At 40.2% G+C, this 22,985-nt stretch overlaps 1 protein-coding gene across 7 annotated transcripts in view; it reads right to left on the reverse strand.

Moving 5' to 3' along the window:
• Positions 1-6,598: 6,598 nt before the first annotated feature.
• EYA1 (EYA transcriptional coactivator and phosphatase 1) overlaps positions 6,599-22,985 on the reverse strand; it is a gene marked incomplete at both ends in the record, with an annotated part of 284,113 nt that continues 267,726 nt past the window's right edge. For all 7 annotated transcript variants that reach the window (XM_079796672.1, XM_079796671.1, XM_079796667.1 and 4 more), the window contains 2 exons: positions 6,599-6,725; positions 21,151-21,251. In XM_079796672.1, coding sequence (XP_079652798.1) covers positions 6,645-6,725; positions 21,151-21,251 — 182 coding nt within the window. The remainder of the gene's footprint in view (positions 6,726-21,150; positions 21,252-22,985) is intronic.

Genomic DNA, 22,985 nt, shown 5'->3' on the forward strand with positions numbered 1-22,985 from the left:
GCCAGCCCACAAAACCAGAGCAGAACCACCAGGCAATAGTGTAGTCACACGCTCAGTGACTCCGGGCATGCTGCTCCTCCACTGGAGAGAGCTCTCTGAAGGGCTTTCCCCTGGCAAAGCATCCGTTTTTCTTCTGTTGCCAATAAAAATCCCCAGCGCTGTTCTTTCTCCTTCGCTTCCTTCTATTGCTTCTGACAGAGTTTGCCAGTTAGCTGAGGTCAGGATTTCCTTTTTACAAACAACCTGCTTTCAGTCAGTGGGGCCAAAGGTTTCCTAAATTACAAACCCTTTCATTTCTTCGGCTACAAGTTCTCCTGTCAGTTTGTATCATGGCACAGAATGGAGAGAAATGGAAGCATGCTGAGAGACAACGAAAGAAAGGAGAACTTTTACTAAATTTCTCCTTTGGGCTGTCAAGAAACCATCCTGAGCGGGTGGACAGGACTGTTCCGGCTGCAGCTTTTGTGGCTGCGTATAGGGTGGGCACATTTTGGAGGCTGGAAAGAAATTTCTTCCAGGTCTGTAGTAAATGAGTCTACAATACCCATGGCATTGTCTCTGCATTCTGTTAAATCAATGGCCTCCTTTATAGCCACTGGAATTGGGAAACACCCAGGTCATATTCAGATGTTTTGAAAAGCAAATTTAAAAAGTTGTTGCAAAATGTAGGTGTGTCTGACATTTGTAAATGCTGATTGGAAGATAAAGTTTAAACCAAGCTCTGGAAGGATGACAGAATTGAGGTGCTTAGGTTTAAAAGAAAAAGCACTCAGGCATCACTGGGCTTCTGTGCTAACTGTGGACAGGATGCCAAATGCCTCGGTGTGTGGTGACAGAGCAGGGGCCACCCCAGCTTCTCTGACCTGAGAGCTCAGTGATTCTCTGTTGTATCCAAGAGTCAGTTGGGGTCTTGATTCGAACTTATTTGGTGTGACCTCTTGGGCAAAGCATTTAACCCGAGTTTTGTCATGTGTAAAATGTAAGGGGCTCAACTAGACAGTACTTAGACCTAACATTTGAAGTCAAACTCAGTGTAGAAAGGTGCCAGGCTGGGCGCTGATACAGGAGCCTGTTTCTAGCCTCTTTCTCTTTCTCCCATCAAGGTGGGCTGGCTGTCATGCTCATGTATAATGAAAGCATTGAGCCTGAAGTTAGGACCAACAGTTAAAGTGCTTACCCTTGGCTGGCAAGCCCCTTGCCCCGTACTCTGTGTGCTCCAGTCCCATGTCCCATGCTGCCTTTCTCGTCTTCCCTGCTCCACTCCTTCCCGTTCTAAGCCTCTCGCATGCTCTCCCTACCTCCCCGCTCTGCTAAAGCCGGCTTTAGCCTCAGGTCTCAGCTCAGACATCAGCTCTTCAGGGAAGCGTTTTTCCTGCCTGCCCCATTGGTGATGCTCATTAAAGCTCATTTTATCGCTGTAATTGATTCTTTGTCAATTGCCACCATCCCCATCATTGAGGTCTTGAACTAGACTGTCTTTTGTATCTTGTTTCCTGGGCTAGGACGGAATAATGCAGTGAGCTTACAAGTGGCCTGTGCAGTCAAGGAGCTGGATCTTTAGATGGGGAGAAAAAATGTATGTGAATACTTAGCCAGCATAATAATAGACAATATTAAATAACTAGCGTTCCCGTTGCAGGAAAAATCCTGCAATAGGGTTTCCTGCTGCACTCTACCCCACCCTGCCTGCTCTCCTCCCTTGTCCCCCGCCCCGCGATCTCCGCCAGCCCCCCTGCTTTTCTAACTTCTCCTCCAGCCCGCTCTCCTTCCTTCTTCCCTGGCCCCGCCTCCGCTCCTCCCTTCTCCCCCGGCCCGCCTTCTCTGCCAGCCCGCCTGCTTTTCCCTTCTCCCCGGGCCCCGCCTCCGCTCCTCCCTTCTCCCCCGGCCCGCCTTCTCTGCCAGCCCGCCTGCTTTTCCCTTCTCCCCCGGCCCCGCCTCCGCTTCTCCCTTCTCCCCCGCCCCGCCTTCTCCGCCAGCCCCCCTGCTTTTCTAACTTCTCCACCAGCCCACTCTCCTTCCTTCTCCCCCGGCCCCGCCTCCGCTCTTCCCTTCTCCCCCGGCCCCGCCTCTGCTCCTCCCTTCTCCCCCGCCCCGCCTTCTCCGCCAGCCCCCCTGCTTTTCTAACTTCTCCACCAGCCCACTCTCCTCCCTTCTCCCCTGGCCCCACCTCCGCTCCTCCCTTCTCCCCCGGCCCCGCCCCTTCTCCCCCAGCCCCGCCTGCTCAACTTCCTTCTCCCCCGGCCCCGCCTCCGCTCCTCCCTTCTCCCCCGGCCCCGCCCCTTCTCCCCTGGCCCCGCCTGCTCAACTTCCTTCTCCCCCGGCCCCGCCTCCGCTCCTCCCTTCTCCTCCCCCCGTCTTGCTTGCTTCTCTGCAGCTTTGCTCCCTTCTGCAGCTCTTGGCTTCTTTCTACGCTGTCGCGATATGCAAATTAGCCTCCATCTTTGTTTGGATAATTTGCATATTCGTCCTGATTGGTTGGTGGGCGTGGGTTGGCTGGTGGGCGTGGTTTGGGCATAGCGAAGGTGAGGTCAATTTGCATATTTGTCTATTATTAGATTAGATATGCCAAGCAGTGTCCCAAGCATGGTGTACGTATTAACTTAGTCATAATAATGCCCTAATGTAGATATTGTTATGCCCATTTTACAGATAAGGAAATGAGGGCACAGAGACGTTAAATAACTTGGTTAGCTAAGCCAGGGAAGCTGGGATCAGAACCCAGTCAGTCTGCCTGCAGAGGGCCAGGCTCTTAACCACTAGGCCACACTATCCGTCTCACAGTGGTGGTGAGAGCCCTTCCTTTGGTGGTGTCCACATTCTTCTAGTGTCTCACCTCTTCTCCCCCGCCCCAGCCCCAATCCAACCCATTACAAATCCTGTCATCGCTGTCACTCAAAATAAGCCCAGATTTCCATTTCCCCATCCTAATCTGAACCTGGCCATTGCTCACCGGGGCTGATAGCTCATTTGCCCACCTCTCTTGCCCTCTACAGCCCATTCTTTACCCAGCAGCCAGAGTGGTTGGGACACAGCCCTGAGAAAACTCCTCAGTGGCCTCCCATTCCCTTTGGAATAACACCCAAAGCCGTCTGTGACCTCAGGGTTTTCCCAGTCTCCATGCCTTTCCCAAGGCACCTCTTCTTGTCCCATGGGCATGAGTTTTACTCCTCACACACACTAAATAAAAGTATTTTTCCCAAGGACCTTTGCCTATATGCTCTGCCCCTGAACTTTACATGCTGCCTACTTCTTAGCATTTTGTCTCAGTTCAAACATCTGGTGTCTGTTGATCATTTCCAAGGAAGCTTATGCACTGTCACCCATATCTCTTGTTTTAATTTTCCATAAGGAGTGTTTCCTAGTGAATATGTCTTATTCATTAAGTCATTTCTTGTGTGTTCCCACCTGCTCCAATGTCAACACCATCCTTAGGAGCAGGGACTGGCTACCTTCAGCACCTCGGACAATGCCCTCCTGGTGGGAACCCCTTGAGTCTTTATTTCAAGGAATCATAGGACTTACCTATAAGACTCTAGACAGTGGGTGGGAGAAGTTCAAGAGAAGGAACTCACACTATGTGCCATGATGGAAAAGAAGGCACTGCAAGGGAGAGGGCACTGGAGCTTGACCTGGTTTGGGTGGTTTGAGGGTGGAGGGTCATTGCCGGCAATGGGGAGTATTCTAAGCCAGCGGTCGCCAACTGGTGGTCCATGAAGTCCAAAAGGTTGGCGACTGCTGCTCTAAGAAGAGATAAGGCAGGGATGCTAATGGGTTGTTTGGTCTATTAAAGGTCCCAGTTAATGTACTGAAGGTTTGCTCAGAACAATAATGTGAGAGAATGTCAGGAAGAAACTAGACTGTATTTGGCAACTCTAGAATGTCATAGAAATCGGGGCTCTAATCTATGATCAAAGGGGAGCCTGAACATTTTTGCCAGGAGATATCGTGTTAAAATGGTGCTTTAAAAAATTCATCTTTTGAGGGTATGTCCTCCATTTTTCCCATTTCCATACTTTCTTCACCTGATACCTAAAAATCCCTCCACTGCCTACCCCTGCCTCTCTTTAAAGGCTTTCTCCAAGTATTTTCCATCTTTAGGAGTTCTGAGCGTGCTCAAACACTTCATCACTCCTGCCTCTTGGCCTGCTGCATACGTGTGAAAAATGTACATCGTGGGCCTGATAAATGGCTCAGACAACCGCATGTTGGATTATCATGTGTTTGCATGTTGTGTGTCTAAGATGAAATCCCAGGAGGAAGCAAGTTGTGCTGGTTTATAGCTCTCTGTCCATGAGTAACCTGGCCAACTTTTAAAAGTATATCTTGTGGGCATTCTTTTTGATAAAACTGCTTTATATTGCTGTCCCTCCGGTGCATAAGTGGCTAAATCTATGCTCTGTCATTCAAGATCTTTAATGCTGAGTTCTGTTCTATAGTAGATACATTTGAATGCAGTCTGGCTTATAGAGTTTTGGAGGAAGGAAAGAGCTTTTCCAATAATTTGTTCTTACAGTGAACAAGAACCAGCTGTGACCCTTCCAGGTTAGTCTCCTCAGGGACTGATGAAGTCATTATTAGAATTGCTTCATACAACTTCTTTTGTTGGACTCTGAGCATTTCAATGCAACCAGGTCCTGCTATTTCTTGTAACCAGGAGATAAAGAAGAAAATACTGACAATCAAGGAGCTTACAGTACTTCACAAATCAATTTTATTAATTTAAACACAAAATTAATGAAGAATTCTGTACACAACTGTGGACACAACACACCTTTATACAGTAAGGCCAAGATAAACTTTGTCTTTTCAATCTGCGGAGTAGAAAAACATAAAATGAAAAGACTAAAAACTGTCAAATTCTGTTTGCTCCAAGCAAAAAGCAAAAACAAAACAAAAACAACTGCAAACAATTGTTAAATAATTTGGAGAATTTTCAACTAATTAATTCTAGCAGCAACATGAAGGGATAGGGTAGCTCTTTAGCTACTTTGGGTCTTAGCTGGTGTTTACCCCACCCATTATAATATTAAAGGAAATTTATCCAAAAAGTAATTTCATGACAACAGAAGGCTTTATAGATAAGAGGAACTAGTGCTCAAAGTAATCCCTTTTGGAGAAACGTTTTGTATGGTACAACAAAGATGATAATTTTTATTTCCCAGATGTGTCGTGTAATATGTATGACAGGTGAAGGGAAACATTATTTCTTGGTGATGATGACTGCCACGTCCACTGCCAGCAATGAACTTTCCTGGGAGGGTGGGCGGAGAGTGTGGAGGAAAGCAGAGGGAACATGAATGTAGAGAGTAATGCAAAGTTTTGCTAATTTCCAGATGTGTGGTGGTGTTCTCCTTTATCCGAACAAGGAAATACAGACACGATCATCTAAGCACATGAAAACTTTGCTAGTCTCCAATTCATGAACCATTTCATTAATAAAATATATCTATCATCCACATATTTTATGTGGGAAGAAAAAGCATTTGAATAATCATTTTTCCAAGTACTTACATATAATACATTAGTCTTTGAAAATGAAAAAGTGAGGTTCTAAGAGGACTTTTTATTCAAATGATTAAAGACACTGCTGTATTATTTTACCAAGGCCTTCCTCACAGCACACACAAAACAAAGAACTGATTGGGGGAGGGGAGATTTGGAAAATGAAAGCCTATTGACACTTGACATCCATGCTTTTGGTCTTGACAACATTATCTAAAAAAAACAAACAAAAACCTATTATCTACATATTTATAACCAGTACACTTCGCTAAGGCCCTGCACACGAGTCTGTGCATGTACTGCCTCATACTTCTTCTATCAAGGCATTGCTGCCTTTCAATATTTTCTAAACAATATGTAAAAGAATCATCCATTATTACAAATTTACACCAAAAATTCTTCCTGTACATGATTGTCTCAGTGATGTACATATTATACGTTTAAATTAGACATACTTTAAACTACTTTGCAATGTGCTAAAATTCAAAGTCCTTGCTGTGTCATGAGGCCAAGGCCTTTAATCGCTTATTTCTTAGGCTATTCATAGTCTCTTCAATTATTGGATGCCCACAAAGTCTGTTCAAAGGAACCGAATAGTACTCGGATTATACCTCAATAAAGCTGTTTTTTAAAAAGTCTGTTCATAAATAAGTAGAGGTGTGCAGATTACCCTGGGTATGAGACACCGAAAAGTAAACCTTCTTTTTAAGAACATCCCCCACTGGTATTCAGGAAACACTTCCGTCTTCATTGTGCAATCAAGTTTGCTGTATTGGAGAAGCTGTTTATGTCACATTGAAGATGCTAAAGACACAGGCGTCTGCAGGTCCTTTCTTCACAGGTTTGAACCATGTAGTTAACCATGTAGTAAATGTGGCAAAGACACATTACACTGTACTAGAACAACATTCTCATGGCTTATTTTCATTGGATTCACAGTACTCGAGGCAACAGCTGTTTGAAGAAATAGACGTGCGTGGTCCTTCCTTTACCACGAGGGCAGAGGTGAAGGCCGACAGCAGCTGGGCGTCACCGCGCTGAAATGGGTAAGTTCGCTAGTCTGGCACCGACAGGGACTCAGGCCTGCTGGGTTCGTTCCTGGTCACAGGGCAGTTAAGCGGTTTCAAAGTGCTATGTGGCGGTTACAGGTACTCCAGTTCCAAGGCGTGGTGGAGGGCCATGAGGTCCGAGTGGCTGGAGATCCTCCAGAAGGGCATGGCGTGCTGGGGAAGGGCAGACACGGGTGAGGACAGACCAGGCTCCCAGCCCCAGCCCCAGCCCTGAACCCTGCCTTTGCAGTCCACTCCAATGCTCCTCCCCTAGCACTGCCAGCTAAGATCTGAACATCACAGCTGTTTAAGCAAAAATCCAAACTTAATGCTCCCCTAAGAACACTGGACTGCATTTTAAAATGTGAGATTTCTTGAGTAGATCTACATCGTGACTTGAATGCAAATTTCAAACATAGATAAAACAGTAGCTATGACTGAAACTTTGTCAAAAACAGTTGCCTTGGGAAATATGAATCCAGTGGATATTTAATGCTGAAGGTCTAAGCAGTTTTCCTTAGCGGGTAGTATTTTACAAAGCTTCATTTTACTCATGTAAGAAGCAACTTTTTTCATTTACTTCCATCAGGTATTCTTTGCATTGACCTTAAAATGGCTTTACCACTTGGGAAAAACCTTAAAAGAACATTTTTAAAGATGTTTTTTGTTTTTCTAATTGTTTAATCAATCTAAACATCAAGTTTAAATGATGGTAATATTTGTAAAACACCTGAATTAGCCAGAGACAAAATAGGTTACTTCATCCATTTAGGATGGATACAATATTATACACTTTCACTGCTCAAAGGCATAGAGTAAGTACTTATGCATCAGCAAAATCTTTTTCTTAAGAGACAAAATTCTATTTGGGGAATAAAGACAGTTGGGTGTTTTTTTTTTTTTCTTCTTCTTTTCTGTTTGCTTGTGTGTTATTTTTCCCCGCACAAAAATAATGTGAGGGCCTGGGTATACTTTGCAATTATGGATGGAATTGTTTAAAAATTCAGACTAATAGAATTTGGCATGGAAGCAAATAGTGGGCCAGAAGGGTTTGGGGGATTATCTGTAGGGAACAGTGGAAACGACTCACTGTTCTGGTAGCTGTTTTATTCTGGGAAAGCAAACTATTAAATTACTTATTAACATATCTTTTTCTTGGTAATCTGCTAAAAGCATATACCATAGTCTAATATCAAATGTAGACCTTTCTTGACTCTATATCTTTACCCTTTGTAACAGAATAGTCCAGAACCAGGTACCAGAAATCTGTTTTCAAATTTTTAGGATGCTCCATCGATAGCCTTAGCCTTGAAAAAAAGGCTGTACTATTTTGCATTCATCCATTCATGAATGTTTTGAATTTGTAGGCATGGTGTAGAAGATGCCCCTGGCCCACCCTGTCACAGCCTGTGGGTGAGTAGCAGAAATGTACACCAATCATGAGTGTGCACTTCTGTGTTATAACAGGAGTAGGAGGGGCCAAGCCCCTTTGCCAGGGGAACTGGGAAACACCTGATAAGAGGAGGTAACAGCTGAGCAAGGTCTGAAATGATCACCACTAAGAAGTTCTTTGATGGCTGTATGTATTGGGGGGTTACGGATAAAGGAGAAATTCACTATTAGGATACTGGCTGTGTGAGAGAGAAATATGTGGTTAGTGACATGATTGGCTGCAGGAGCCAAATGACGCAAGGCCTCCTGAACCCTGGTAAGGAGTTGATTAATGATAATGATAGTTATGATTTATTGAGTATGGTGTGAGGCATGGTCCTAGCACTGGTCACAGACTCTCCCATGTAAGCCTCTCTATTATCACTACTTTACTGATGAAAAACTGAGGCTTAGGGAAGGAACGGAGAGGAGATGTGAATAGCAGCTGGTAAGGAGTAAACCCAAGATTCATACGAGGTCTGGTCTGCACCTGAGGCCTGTATGCTGTAATGCCTCCTAACTCTTCTCTGTGGCCTTTATATTCAGCAGTAAAAACACACACACTCCTTCCCATGCTCTGTTTGGTAAGGGACACTGAAAAATCTGAGTGACTATGATACATGGATTGGGTTTGAAAAATGTTTACTCAAAACTTTCCTTATTTTTCTCTTATTAGAATAGAAATCCATGCATACTGTAAAATATTTGTAAAATGTAGAACTATACAAAGAAAATCACTTCTAACCCTACTACCCAGATAACCTTCATAAATGTACCCACTCATATTTGAAATGGTGCATATGCAGTAGTACAGGCATACCTCGTTTTATTGCGCTTCACAGATGTTGCATGTTTCACAAGTTGAAGACAAGATACTCACTTTATTGCAGTGGTCGAGAACTGAATATGCAATATCTCCGAGGTATGCCTATGGGTACCATTTAGCATCCTGTTCATTTTACTACCTAAGCCCATTTTTGATATATCACTTTTAAGGATAATCATTCACTCATTATTGAAAAAAATTGCAAGTATTCAAATGTACACAGTGTTCTTTTACATTTAACCATCTACTTGGTATCTATTTTAATATTCCTTTTTAGTTAATAATGAACTTGTTTTTCTTAATTTTTGTATAATTTGTCAGAGATTCCCCGAACAACCGAGTTCTATAGCGTAGTTCTATTGCTCTTATGTCCCAGGATGTAACAGAGTCTGCTAAAGGTGCTTCAGAGAGCCATCCAGAAATTTTCAGGGCAACTGTCTTTATTATAAATACATATAAAAGTACTTGTGAGAAGTGGAATGCTTTTTTTTCAGAGCATGTTCAGTCAAATTATTTTGCGTGCCAATTATCTGAGGTCAGACTTGTTCCTCACAGACAACAATACAAACTAGAAAGCTATTGGTGCTCTCAGAAGCATGGCGTGTAGAACACAATGATTGGCTAAGAGATTGAAAAGCGAACTGAAAAAATATCCGGCTAATTTTTGGTACATGGTTAATGGATAAACTGAGCATTTAGTTCCATAGTAAACAAAGGACCTGGACAATGGCTATGCGTTTTTGCTTTATGGGTTGAGGAGGTAATGTCAGCGTAGAGCACATTTACTGTAAACTGTTTTACTTTTAGACCATATCAAAAACACGTTATGGAAGGAAGGTGAGATTATCCACAAAGATCCCTGCATTGCCTTGTTTAAAGCCGTCAGGATTTCAAGGACAGTAGTCTTTCTATGTAGAGCATTAATAAACACATGTCAGGCAGCACCCCGAAACACGTTCAAATGATGCGATATGCCTGTGGTATATTACAGACAACTCATCACAGTGCAGTAGTGATAGGGTCATTCGAGCAAAAGTGTAAAAGTTTCTACAACGATAAGTGGCAAACCTTAGGTGTATGTGAAAGAGAACAGGCCGTGTCTGGGGACACTCCTAACATGAGGACAGCAGCTCCGTTATCAGCAGTGCTGCATAACATGATAGGTAATGATCTCAGCCATAATCAGGTGTTCCACTCTCTCTAAAATATGTACACTCATATTTACGTGACTGATAAGAAGATGACTGATCTCAGGGGCTCAAACTCATGTTAACAAATAATTAGAATTAATATTGCAAGATCATATTTTCCCTAACTAGGCACATACTGATGTGAAGATTTTATGAATCTAAAGGAGATTCCCAGGACAAGTAGGTACAAGGTAAATGATTTTTCCCGCACTAGTGTTTAGCGTGGAACAAATATTTCTTATATGAAGTCAGATATAGTGCCATGGTGGGAGAAGGAGGTGCTAGAAAGAGGAGATGATACCATACTCTCAAATCTGACTTTAATCATGTGACTTTGAATTATGACATAGTCTCCTTAGAAGTTGTTTATCTGTAAAATGAGGTTTTAGGGAAAATGATTCAGGGTTGTTTCTAGGTTTAAATAAAGTCTATGATCTATAAGTACTGTAGCTACAAGAAGATGTTTAATATATAATATGTACATGATATATGCCCTCATTGACAAGAACCAGCAGACAAGCCATATCGACTAAAACTATATTATTATAATATAAGGTAGTGTGGGATTAAGGGTCAAAATGACCTAGCCAGAGCAATTGGGCAAGAAATAAAAGGCATCAGAATTAGAAAAGAAGAAGTAAATCTGTCTATTTTTATTTTTAATGACATAAATTTATAGTGCATTTTGAAAATCGTAAAGACTCCACCAAAAACCTATTAGATCTAATCAATAAATTCAGTAAAGTTGCAGGATACAAACATGGTAGCATTTATACATACTAATAACAAATTATCTGAAGAAATAAAGAAAATGATCCCACTTACCAGTGTCAAAAACAATAAAATATTAGAAATAAATTTAACCAAGGAGGTGAAAGATCTCTACACTGAAAACTTCGAAATATTGATAAAAGAAATAAAAGACACAAATAAATGGAAAGGTATCCTGTGTTCATGGATTGGAATAATTAATATTGTTAAAATGTTGATAATACCGAAATTCATCTGCAATACCAACCAAGATTCCAATGGCATTTTACAGACGTAGAAAAAAATCCTAAAATTTATATGGAACCACAAAAGATCTGCATGGCCAAAGTAAAACTGAGAAAACAAAACGGGAGGCATCTCTCCCTGATTATCACAATATTATGGTACTGGCATGAGAACAAACACACAGACCAATGGAATAGAATAGAGAGACCAGAAATAAACCCATGCATATATGGTCAACTAATATTTGACCAGCGAGCCAAGAATACTAAATGGAGAAAAGACAGTATCTTCAGAAAATGATGCTGGAAAATTGGCATTTTACATGTAAAAGAATGAAACTAGACCCCTGACAAAAAATAACTTAAAATGGATCAAAGACTTAAATATAAGACTGGAAACCATAAATCTAGAAGAAACCATTTCTGTTAAAGGGTTGACATCCAAAATATATGATGAACTCGTACAATTCAATAACCCAATTAAAAAATGGGCAGAGGACCTGAATAGACATTTTTCCAAATAAGACATACATATGGCCAACAGGTACATGAGAAGGTGTTCAACATCACTCTTCACCAAGGAAATGCAAATCAAAACCACATTAGGCTGTCACCTCATGCCTTTTAGAACAGCTATCATCAAAAAGACAAGGAATAACAACAAATGCTTGTGAGAATGTAGAGAATAAAAACCTTGTACACTCTTGGTGGAAATATAAATTGGTATAGCCATTATGGAAAACAGTCTGGATGTTCCTCAAAAAGCTAAAAATAGAACTAGCACATGACCCAGCAATTCCATCTCTGGGTATATATCCAAAGGAAATGAAAACATTATGTTAAAGAGATATTTGCACTCTCACGTTCTTAGCAGCATTATTTACAATAGCCAAAACATGGAAACAACCTAAGAATCCATTGATGGATGAATGGATAAGGAAGATGTGGTATGCATATTCAATAAAATATTATTCAGCCATAATAATGAAGGAAATCCTGCTATTTGTGATAATATAGACCTTGAGGACATTATGCTAGATAAAATAAGTCAGAAGAACAAATATTGTATCATTTATGTGTGGAATCTTACAAAAACAAAAAATAAAAAACACTCCCCACCCCAAACTCAGAGAAAAAGAGATCAAATTTATGGTTACCGGAGGGCAATTGGATAAAGGTGGTCAAACGATACCAATTTCCAGTTATAAGATATTGAAGTACTCAGGTTGTAATGTACAACATGGTGACTATAGTTAACACTGCTGTATGGTAGATTTCAAGGTTATAAGAGTAGATTCCTAAGAGTTCTCATCACAAGGAAAAATATATTTTTTAAAAATGTATGTGAGGTAATGGATTTTATATATTTTTTTAATTGATTTTTTTACAGAGAGGAAGAGAGAGGGATAGAGAGCTAGAAACATCGATGAGAGAGAAACATCGATCAGCTGCCTCCTGCACACCCCCCACTGGAGACGTGCCCGCAACCAAGGTACATGCCCTTGACCGGAATCGAACCCGGGACCTTTCAGTCCGCAGGCCGACGCTCTATCCACTGAGCCAAACCGGTTTTGGCAAGGTAATGGATTTTAACTAAACTTATCATGGTAATGATTTCATAATATATGTTTATCAAGTAATTATGCTGTTCACCTTAAACTTATACTGTGCTATATGTCAATTATATTTCAACAAAACAAAAAATTAAAATAATAAACTCAGAGGAGAGCTCAGTTGTAAGCTGGAAAGGGTAAGTTGGGTCTACACTGAATTTGAAGAACGGGATAAGTTGGTTAAGGAGATGGTGTGTTCATGATACAGACTAATAAAGATTTTTCCAGGTAGAAGTACTTGGAATATCTAGCTGGGAAGGGTGGCTGGCTGCCAGGAGAGAAACTAGGCAGAAGGACAGTGGCAGTGAAGTTGGGACAATGGATTGAAGACACAGTGAAGAGAGAATTCACGTGACAGGAACGAGGTAGAGAGCACTGGAGCAAATCTGAGTGGGTGAACTGGTTTGGGAATGCATTTGCTGGTATTCAGCTGGGATGGCATGGGATACCTAAATGTAACTAAGTATCTAGGGTCCTGGAACTAAAAACAGAGCTGATCACAAATCTCAGTAGAAATGACAGCTGAAACTGTGATATGTATACCAAGTAGAACATGTTTTGGGGTCATTAGCACAAAAATACTCCCTGAATAAGGGGAAAAGAATGACGCATCCTTCCTGCTCCTCCTGCCTACACATGCAACTTCCCAAATTCCCTTTTGCCACCTTTCCTCCTCACCTGGTATTTTGCATTTATCCCTGCTGGTTATATGTAAAACCAATAACACAAAAACCTGGGTGCATGGACACACGCATGCAACTGAATTTTGCTGAATTAAACATAAGTACACATAAACTTTGGCCCAAGTACTGGAATTCTAGGATTTTATCTCATAGAGACACTTGCCCATGAACAAACTAAATGAAAACTGTTCACTATAGAACTGTTTATAGGAGTTCATGCTGGAAACCACCTAAATGCTCAGCCACAGGGGACTTGTTAAATTATAGTACATCCACACAATGGAATACCGACGCAGCAAATTTGAGAGAGAGATGCAGAGCTCCAGGTGCTAATAGGGAATGACTGCTAGTATATATTACATGAAAAAGATGTATAGTTACCATTTTTATTTCAAAATGAACACATCTGTGCTTGCATCTAAGATCAGAAAAAAGCAAAGATACTCATCCTTTCTACTTTTATTCAAGATAGTATTGGAAGTCCTAACCCTAGTAATCAAGAAGAAAAAGAGAGAAAAGGCATCCAAATTGGAAAGAGGAAGTAAAAATTATTTGTTGATGATAATATACTAAATATTGAAAACCCTAAAGATTCCAAATAAATGAATTCAGTGAATTTATAGGATACAGAAATCTATTGTATTTCTATACATTAAGAATGAACTATTGATAGCAGCACAATTCACCATAGCTAAGATTTGGAAACAGCCTAAGTGCCCATCAGCAGATGAGTGGATTAAAAAACTGTGGTACATCTACACAATGGAATACTACGCTGTGGTAAAAAAAAAAGGAGTTCTTACCATTTGCAACAACATGGATGGAGCTGGAGAGCATTATGCTAAGTAAAATAAGCCAGGCAGAGAAAGATAAATATCACACGACCTCACTCATTTGTGGAATATAATGAACAACATAAACTGATTAAAAAAAACAGATCCAGAGACAGAGAAACATCAATCCGAATGTCAAACCTAAGGGAAGGTAGGGGAGGGTGGGGGCAAGGGGGAGAGATCAACCAAAGGACTTGTATGCATGCATATAAGCCTAACCAATGGACACAGACACCAGGGGGGTAAGGGGGTGCTGGGGGAATAAGGACACATGTAATACCTTAATAAAAAAATTAAAAAATGAACTATTGAGAAAATAATTCCATTTACAATTACATCAAAAAAGTACCTAAGAATACATTTAACCAAGGAAATGAAAGACCTGTACTCTGAAAACTATATGACATTAATGAAAGAAAGTGTAGATGATAGATATATAAATGGAGGAAAATCTTGTACTCACTGATTGGAAGAATTAATATAATTAAAATGTCCATACCTCCAAAAGCAATCTACAGATTCAATGCAATCTCTCTCAAAATACCAATAGTGGCAATGGAGTTGGGACAATGGCTAGAAGTGGGTAAATGACTTCATTTTTTTTTTTTCAGATTCAATGCAATCCCTCTCAAAATACCAATAGTACTTTTTCACAGAACTAGAACAAATAATCTTGAAATTTATGTGGAACCACAGAAGACCCCAAATAGTCAAAACAGTCTTGAAAAAGAACATTGGAAGCATCACACTACCTGATTTCAAACTATACCCCAAAGCTCTAATAATCAAAACACTATGGTTTTGGTGCAAAAACAGACACACAAATCAAAGGAACAGAAAAGAGCCGAGAAATAAACCCATATTATAAGGTCAATTAATCTACAACAGAGGAAGCAAGGACATACAATGAAGGAAAGACATCTCTTCAATAAATGTCATTGGGAAAACTAGACAGCTGCATGCAAAAAAAAGGGCAACTGGACCACTTTCTTACCCCACATACAAAAATAAACTAAAAATGGATTTGAGTGTTGTTAGACCAGAAACCATAATACTCTTAGGAAAAAAAATACTAAAGAGCTTAAAAGCACAGTTAAGAAAACCATTAACAAAACAAAATGATGACCCACTGAATGGGAGATTTACAAATGATATATCTGATAAAAAGTTAATATCTAAATTATTTAAAGAACTTATATAGCTCAACGTCAAAAACCAAACAATCTGATTAAAAAATGGATAGAGGACCTGAATACATATTTTCCATATAAGACACACAGATGGCTAACAGACACATGAAAAGATACTCAATGTCACTCATCATCAGGGAAATGCAAATCAAAACCAAATGAGGTATCACTTCAGATTGGCTATTATAAAAAAGACAACAAATAACCACGTAACAAGTGTTAGTGAGAATGTGGAAAAAACCCTTGTGCATTGCTGGTGGGATAGCTATCCACTATGGGAAACAGTATGATGGTTCCTCAAAAAGAACATGTAACCCAGCAATTCCACTGCGGGTTACCTACCCACAGAAAATGAAAACACTACTTTGGAAGATATTTGCACTCCTATGTTCATTTTAGCATTGTTCATAATAGCCAAGATATGGAAGGAACCTAAGTGTTTATTAATAGACAAGTGGATAGAGAAAATGTGGTGTACACAGAGGAATGTTAAAAGAAAATGAAAAAGAATGAAATTTTGCCATCTGCATCAACACGAATGGACCTACAGCGTGTTACGTTAAATGAAACCAATCAAAGGACAAGTACTGTATGATTTCACTTACATGTGAAATCTAAAATACCAAAACAAATGAATAAACAAAACAAAATGGAAACCCAGTCCTAGATACAGAGAATAAACAGATCGTTTCCAGAGGGGATGGGGATGAGAAGATGGGTGAAAAAACGGAAGGGTAATAAGAGGTATAAACTTCCAGTTATAAATAAGTCATGTGGATGTAATGTACAGCACAGGGAATATAGTCAATATTGTTGCAATAAATTTGCACAGTAACAGATACTAGATTTATCACAATATGATTATAAGGTATGGAAATGTTGAATCACTATGTCATACACCTGAAACTCATGCAATATGTCAATTATACTTTAATAAATAAAAAGTCACTGCATTAAAAAAAGACCTGGCATATTGTATGTGCTCATTAAGTACTAAATGGATGAATGGCTTTAGAATAATAAAATTCATATACTCTGTGTTAGTAAGCCCTGTCTCATTGAAATAAAACTAGAAGTGGAAATTTGCATTAAAAATGTTACAGTTTTCACAAAAGCAGCTCTATCTTTCTCCTGAATAAGCTTAGGAGCAAGCATTAGGTTCTCAGCTTCATCTTGGATTTTAGCAAGTTTGATAGTGTACATTTGAAATGGACACTTTTTGATGAAGGCTTCATCATTATGCAGAATAATGATTGCTTGCCATTTTCCTCCTTGTTTTGTTCACAAGAGATTTGTTTTAAGTAGTTCTCTGAGTAGTAAAATAAATGTAGTTGTGTTGTTATAAAATAAGGCCACTTTTACTCTAGAAATGAAAACTGCTTTCATTGTGCAAGAGACTATCACATTTTGGTCTTTTTAAAAATCATACATGTGCCTAATTATTTTCACTCAAGGTATGTTGTATTAGGGAAACAAAAAAAATATGGTAAAAAATAAATCCTGGCAGATTTTGTCAATAAAGGACACATGTCAAAGAAAGATATCCACAGGTAAGATGGCTCCTCACATGCTCTCTGCACCATATTTTAAGGAACTAAGAGGTGCTCCCAGAAATGCCTGCAAGAGATTTTTGTAGAATAATGTTGCTCTTTTAAATAACAAAGGTATTTCTAACGTTTTTTCTCTGAAGGTGTGCTTTTTAATGGTAAAAATTATAGAATTAGATGAAATTGCTGATGAAAGCCCGGGAACTCATTTGGCAAATAGAACAAAGATGACAGCACAGACTTCAATAGTCCATAACAAAACAGGCAACTCGCCGCTGCTGACTGGTCTTCATTCCTGGGCTTTAAAAAAGTAACTAGATACCTCGAGCAGAAGAACATTATTTAGGGAGATGAAAGGCATCTTTACAGGGGAAAGAGAGTGTTGTACCAGGGTTTTCAAGAGGACATAGGAAACCAAGAGAGACAAGCTAAATGGTTAAAATCAATTCAGAAGAAATGCAAAATCGTTTGATTTTGCAAAAACATTTTAGTGCACCAATGTGCGGCACTTCACTGATTCACTATTTTAATTCATAATCTAAAACGCTCATGAACTAAATTATATATCAGTATTAATGATTTATTTTAAAAATTTTAGTCATAAAAGTAAAATGAGGGGAGAGTGCTAAGTAGTTATGTCTATCTCTGAAAAAGAATGAAACAAACATTACACACTTTAATAGAGGCATGGAAGAGAGATTAACCAAAGAACATATATGCATAACCCATGAACACAGAGAATAGTGTGGGGAAGGCCCGGAGTGGGGTGTGGGTTGGAGGGAGAGGGGCAAAGGAGGGAGGATGGGGGACATCTGTAATACTGTCAACAATAAATAAAATTCTGACATTTAAATGTGAAAAGAAAAAAGCATGAAAATTCCTTTTTGTAAGTAAAATCATACTTAAGCTATGTAAATAAAGTTTATAATTTGAAAGAATTTTGTGCTAAATCTCACAACTAGTATTGGCTTCAAATACCTGTTTGGCCCCTTTCTAGCTGTGTGAACTTGGCCAAATTATTTACCTTCCTGTGCCTTGGTTTTCTCATCTATAAATTGGGTCCTTCCTCATCAAATTATTGTAAGGAGTTAATGAATAAGAAGTGCCTAAAAGAGGGACTGGGACATAAGGACTTTACAATTTATAGTAATTATAATTAGTTACCATTATGAGCATTAATCCAGCAATAGCATGGATAACTATTTCTTTAGCTTGAATTCTTATATATATTTATAAAATGGGATATTAATTTTAGTTTTTCCCCCAAAATTAAATATTTCTCAAGTTAAATACTATTCTCTATTTCTGTGCAGAACTCCACTTTAAAGATACTCATTATCTATTGTGAATTCTTAGATCTTTGCCTCTTAACTTATGCACAAACTTTAAATTTAAATACTAGTTAACCTAAAAAGGTCGGCAGAATATAAGAAATGATCACTTGTCACTCTGGATGATAGACTGATAATATCAGAATATTGAACCTTCTGAGAAATCTGTACACTTTACATTCAAACATACACAATCTTTTAACCTCTGGTCAGAGTTCCCACACTGGTAGGCTTCAAGGTGCAAGGAGTTTGTTTGAAATAGATGCTATTGGACTCTTATCACATACACTCATCCCACAGAATCAAAACAGGAAGTTGAAGCAAGGAGTCCTCACTCACAGTAAAAAATTCAAAGAGCATGTTCTTTATAGGCAGCTGCCTCACTCTTCTTGGTATAGGTGTGTGTGTCCCCAATATCCTATACAATAAAAGGCTAATATGCAAATTGTCCCCTTGACGGGGAGTTTGACCAGGGGGTGGGCTGGCTGGCCAGCCAACCACCTATGTCCCGTCCCCATTGGCCCCAATCAGGGCAGGCCATCCAGACCCTACTCGTGCATGAATTCATGCACTGGGCCTCTAGTAAATAATAACAAAAGATAAACAGTGGGAATAATTTGAACTGTTCTTCAAAGAGAGCAAATAACCTTAGACCTGTTACTGCTTTTCATTCTAACATCAAACCAAGAATTCCTTTACTTGGCATGTTGTGTTCTCTCACACCAAGCATCTAACAAACGCTGCTCAGTAAGGTTTAGGAAGGGACTCACCCACAGAAACCTCCATAGGGCCCAAAGGATCTCACTTGTGTTCCTTGCATTTTAAGTTGTCATTTTCATAAGCATCCTTCTGTCTACCACAAGTTAAAAAACCACATTTTGGCAACCTTCTCCTGAAATGAAAACTTCTTGGTAAATCTAGACGGAGAAAGACAAGTCTGGAGAACAGATCCTCCCCTCTGGCCCTGGGCCCCACTGGCGTGGACGCTGCTTCAGTTCTAACTGCTCAGAGGTGCTAATCCATTCCATGTCCCGCTGGCCACCAGGAGGTCCTGTCTAGGAATGGCACAGAGATTCCAGAGGCTTTCCCAAGAAAAAGACTTGAGTTTGGATTCCCACCAAACATTCTCTCTCAGTCTCCAGGGTTGTATTCGGAGTATTCTAAATTTAGTCTGGGAAAGATTTCAATTTATGGAGACAGCACAAAGGACTAACAGATGTACCTAGGACCATGGTGGTTGGCCATTGGTAAAGTTGGAATGTAAGAGCTGGTGTTTAAGTGACAAATACTGCTTAGCATCAAGCTCGGCTGGATCTGAAGAGTGTGGGTTCCCACCAGCACTGATCACACTTGGGGAGCATAAAGTCCTGGGCACATTGCGTATCTGTAGGCATAAGTGAAATAACCCATTATTTAAGAGTCAGGGTCAGCTTCTATGTTTTCACTGAAATTCAGAGGTGCTGAAAGTGAATTAAGGCACCTTCAGACTCCATAAGAAGGCTGACCACCTGTCATGCTTAATGATGCACCTATATCCTGGTGACCTTATGTGCCACTTCTGATATATACTAGAATACTCCAGAAGAACCAAACTGAAGAACTGAATCCTTTATGGAAATATACAGTGATTTCTATGAGTCAGTGTGTGGGAAGGGAAGGGAAGGGAAGGGAAATGAAAATGTTCTATTGGTTAATCTCATATTTAATGCTCTCCAATTTAAGAAATATAGTGTATGACGGTGTCAAGATTTAGGGAGTTGTAAAATTTGAAGACAGTCTCAAACAACAAACCAAGCAAAACAAGATCCCTACTTCTCTACAGCTCACACTTTACTGCTATCACTGGCATGTAGGCAAATAATACCAATGCCCACCATTTATTGCACACTTCATATGTACCCGGCTCTGTCCCATGGTCTTCACACACCAGAACTAAATCAGCCCAGTCAGCTAGGTGCCATTCTTATTCCCATTTATAGATGAGGAAAGAGAAAGAAAAGAGTTAAGTAACTTGCTCAAAGTCACGGAACTGGTAAGCGGCGGCTCTATAATTCAAACCCAGACTGTCCGGCTCAGGAGTCCAAGCCATTTATAACTTCTCCAGTTATGTTATAAGCGAGTGCCACTGTAACCGAGCTCTTATAAACAAGGAAATTAGAAAAAGTGCTACATGAACTGGACTTTGAAAAGTAAGTAAGATAATGAGAGTAGAGCATTAGAGAAAATATAATTCCATTCTGAGCAGAGGCAACGGCAGGGAAGAAGTGCTAGGCATGGTCAAGGTACTAAGCAAAAGACTGGTAAGACAGGTCATTACTATGGAATGTGGTCTCTGTAAAATACATCAATGAGGAAACTTTGCTAAGTTGTACACTCGAAGGTATGCAGAGGAATGAAAAGAAGTATGATGGGCAACCTGGGAGTCAAGTTCCCTTCCCCGTATCTCGAGAGAGGCAAGGTGGCAACTTCATCATCAAAAGAAGGCCTGGACTCTAGGGCAGCAAATAGTATTGCAAGCCAGCCCTGGTCTCCTGATCGAGCCTTTCTGGAGTGATGTTTGGAAGGTTCTTAGGTTGCATCCAGGCTCAGAGAACAAGGTTTTGATCACCTGGCAGTGTCTGCCATGGGTGCAGCAGGGGGCATGCTGGATGAGCACACCGCACGTGCTAGCTGTGTCCTGGATGACGGCGACAGCACGGAGCCTGCTCTGCTCCCACACAACACACTGACGTCTACGTTCTGTGAAGACCAACCATCCGTGACCCTTGAGCTTTTGTGCGCCCCTCTTCAGAGAACCCACTTCCTATTTAATTCTCCACTGCCCCCTTTCAGTGCTTATGGTTCAGAACACATCCACAAGCGGTCTCAGAGCGAGAGAATGTGTGTAAATGACCCAGTTCTGAGCATTTTGAGGACCAAGGAAAATTAATGGCAGAAGGAGTACCCCTGGGAACACTCACCTTTTTTGCTCCTTGTTCCTCTTCCACACCATCGCCTATGACGACGTACACCACTTTCCTTCCAAACCTTTGAATTATCCTCTCGAAACAGCTTTCCTTTCCTAGTGAACAAAAATCAATCATGAAACATGTAAAGTTTGGATAACTCAGTGCTATCGCACTTGCACTTTTTATTGACACTTTCTTCTTCATGCCTGTGATTCAACCCTCACCTACTTGTGCAAACTAGGAGGAGCTTTTACATGTCGTGGGGTAACACGTGGAACAGCACACTAAATTAAAAACTAAATTAATTCCCTACGTGGTGTCCAATTCATTGAAATTGACCATTTTAGTACTCTTTCCCCAAGGACATGTTGATGGCAAAGCAGGTCCTAGTCCATGGCAGTACAGCATCCGAGGGGAGAAATATTCTTTTGCAGCAGTATTTTTTCCCCTATAAGCTGAGACTAAATACAGGCATGTTATTCTAGCCACACATTGATTGTAAAAATGTTTCATGATCTTTTAAACTCTGAAAATCATGTTTGATCCAAAGCCTATTGAGAAGGATGAAAAAAACACACGGAGAAATCCAACACTGTTGAATTCACCTCTTCATTTTCAGGTGGGATTGTATTTGAATTAAAGACCCTCCCCCCAAAAGCCTAACATGTTTGCCTGAAATGTTCTCATCAACCTGTTTCTGCAATAAATGTCGGGTCACTTGGGGCACTTCAGGGAGATCATGCTTGCCTTACCCAGACATCTCATGTTCAATAAAGCCCCTTCCTAGAGGAGAAGCAGGCAAAGGTAACAGAATCCCTTTATCTATCTATTATCTTTCCCATGTCATGACTTGGTTTGGGCTCCCATGGCCGCTGCGCTGTCAGCACACCCGGCTCTTAATGCAGCCATTGTTGCTTCTTAGAGAAGAAGCTGGTGCTGCCAGTCCAGGGCTGCCAATGGGGTCATTCTAATGGACAATGGGGCAGTTTATCGTGTTCCACTGTGAATGGCTGAGCGGGGCCTGCGTCTCTTTCAAATAAGGATCAGATATACACGGGAACAAATTGCTTGTTTGCTTAAACAAATGTCTGCTTTATATTTGCATTTTGCACTAAAATATCTCGTTTGCATCTGGCAGAACAAAAATGAGGCCAGCCTTAGTCAAAGATGTCATTTCAATGCTTCTTTAGTCACCCACTAAACTGTGAAATGTTAAATCACTTTAAGAAACAAATACAAAGTACAATTTTCACTGCAAAAATATACAACCCAAAACTTGGGTTGCAGCGAAACTACCTTTTCTCCTCAGAGGGAAATGTTATCGGTTTTTTTGTAAAGTGTCCTTCGCATGGAGAACTCATTGGAGAAGTAAACTCATTGTTTTCTTAAAGGTGAAGCTGTGGTGAACAAAAAAATTCTCACCTATATGCTGTCTCCTACAGGCTTCATTGTGAATTTGGGGTCATATAGACATTTTGCCTAATAAAGATTTAAAAATTGAAACTGACTATTAGAAGTTAATTTGAAGTCTTGTCCGGAGTTTTCATTTTGATCAATGCATTTTTGTCGGAAAGAACATCATAGCTGTTACAGGATACACCAGTCATCTTCGTCTATGACTTTGACATTGGCCTACAAGGAAAATGCCTACGTTTTCTGTGCTGGTCCCCATATTATATCTCATTTCATGGCAAAATTAGCATTAACTATAGAAGTTTCAATCTCTACTTTTCTTAATAAAAATATCATAGAAACGTGACCCTACCACTTGGGTTTTGAGATAATTTCTACCAGCACAAATTCCTTTCATTCTAATTTTTATTCTGTGCTGTAAAAAAAAAAAAAGG

Source organism: Cnephaeus nilssonii, assembly GCF_951640355.1.
Source record: "Cnephaeus nilssonii genome assembly, chromosome: 18".
Taxonomy (NCBI): Eukaryota; Metazoa; Chordata; class Mammalia; order Chiroptera; family Vespertilionidae; genus Cnephaeus; species Cnephaeus nilssonii.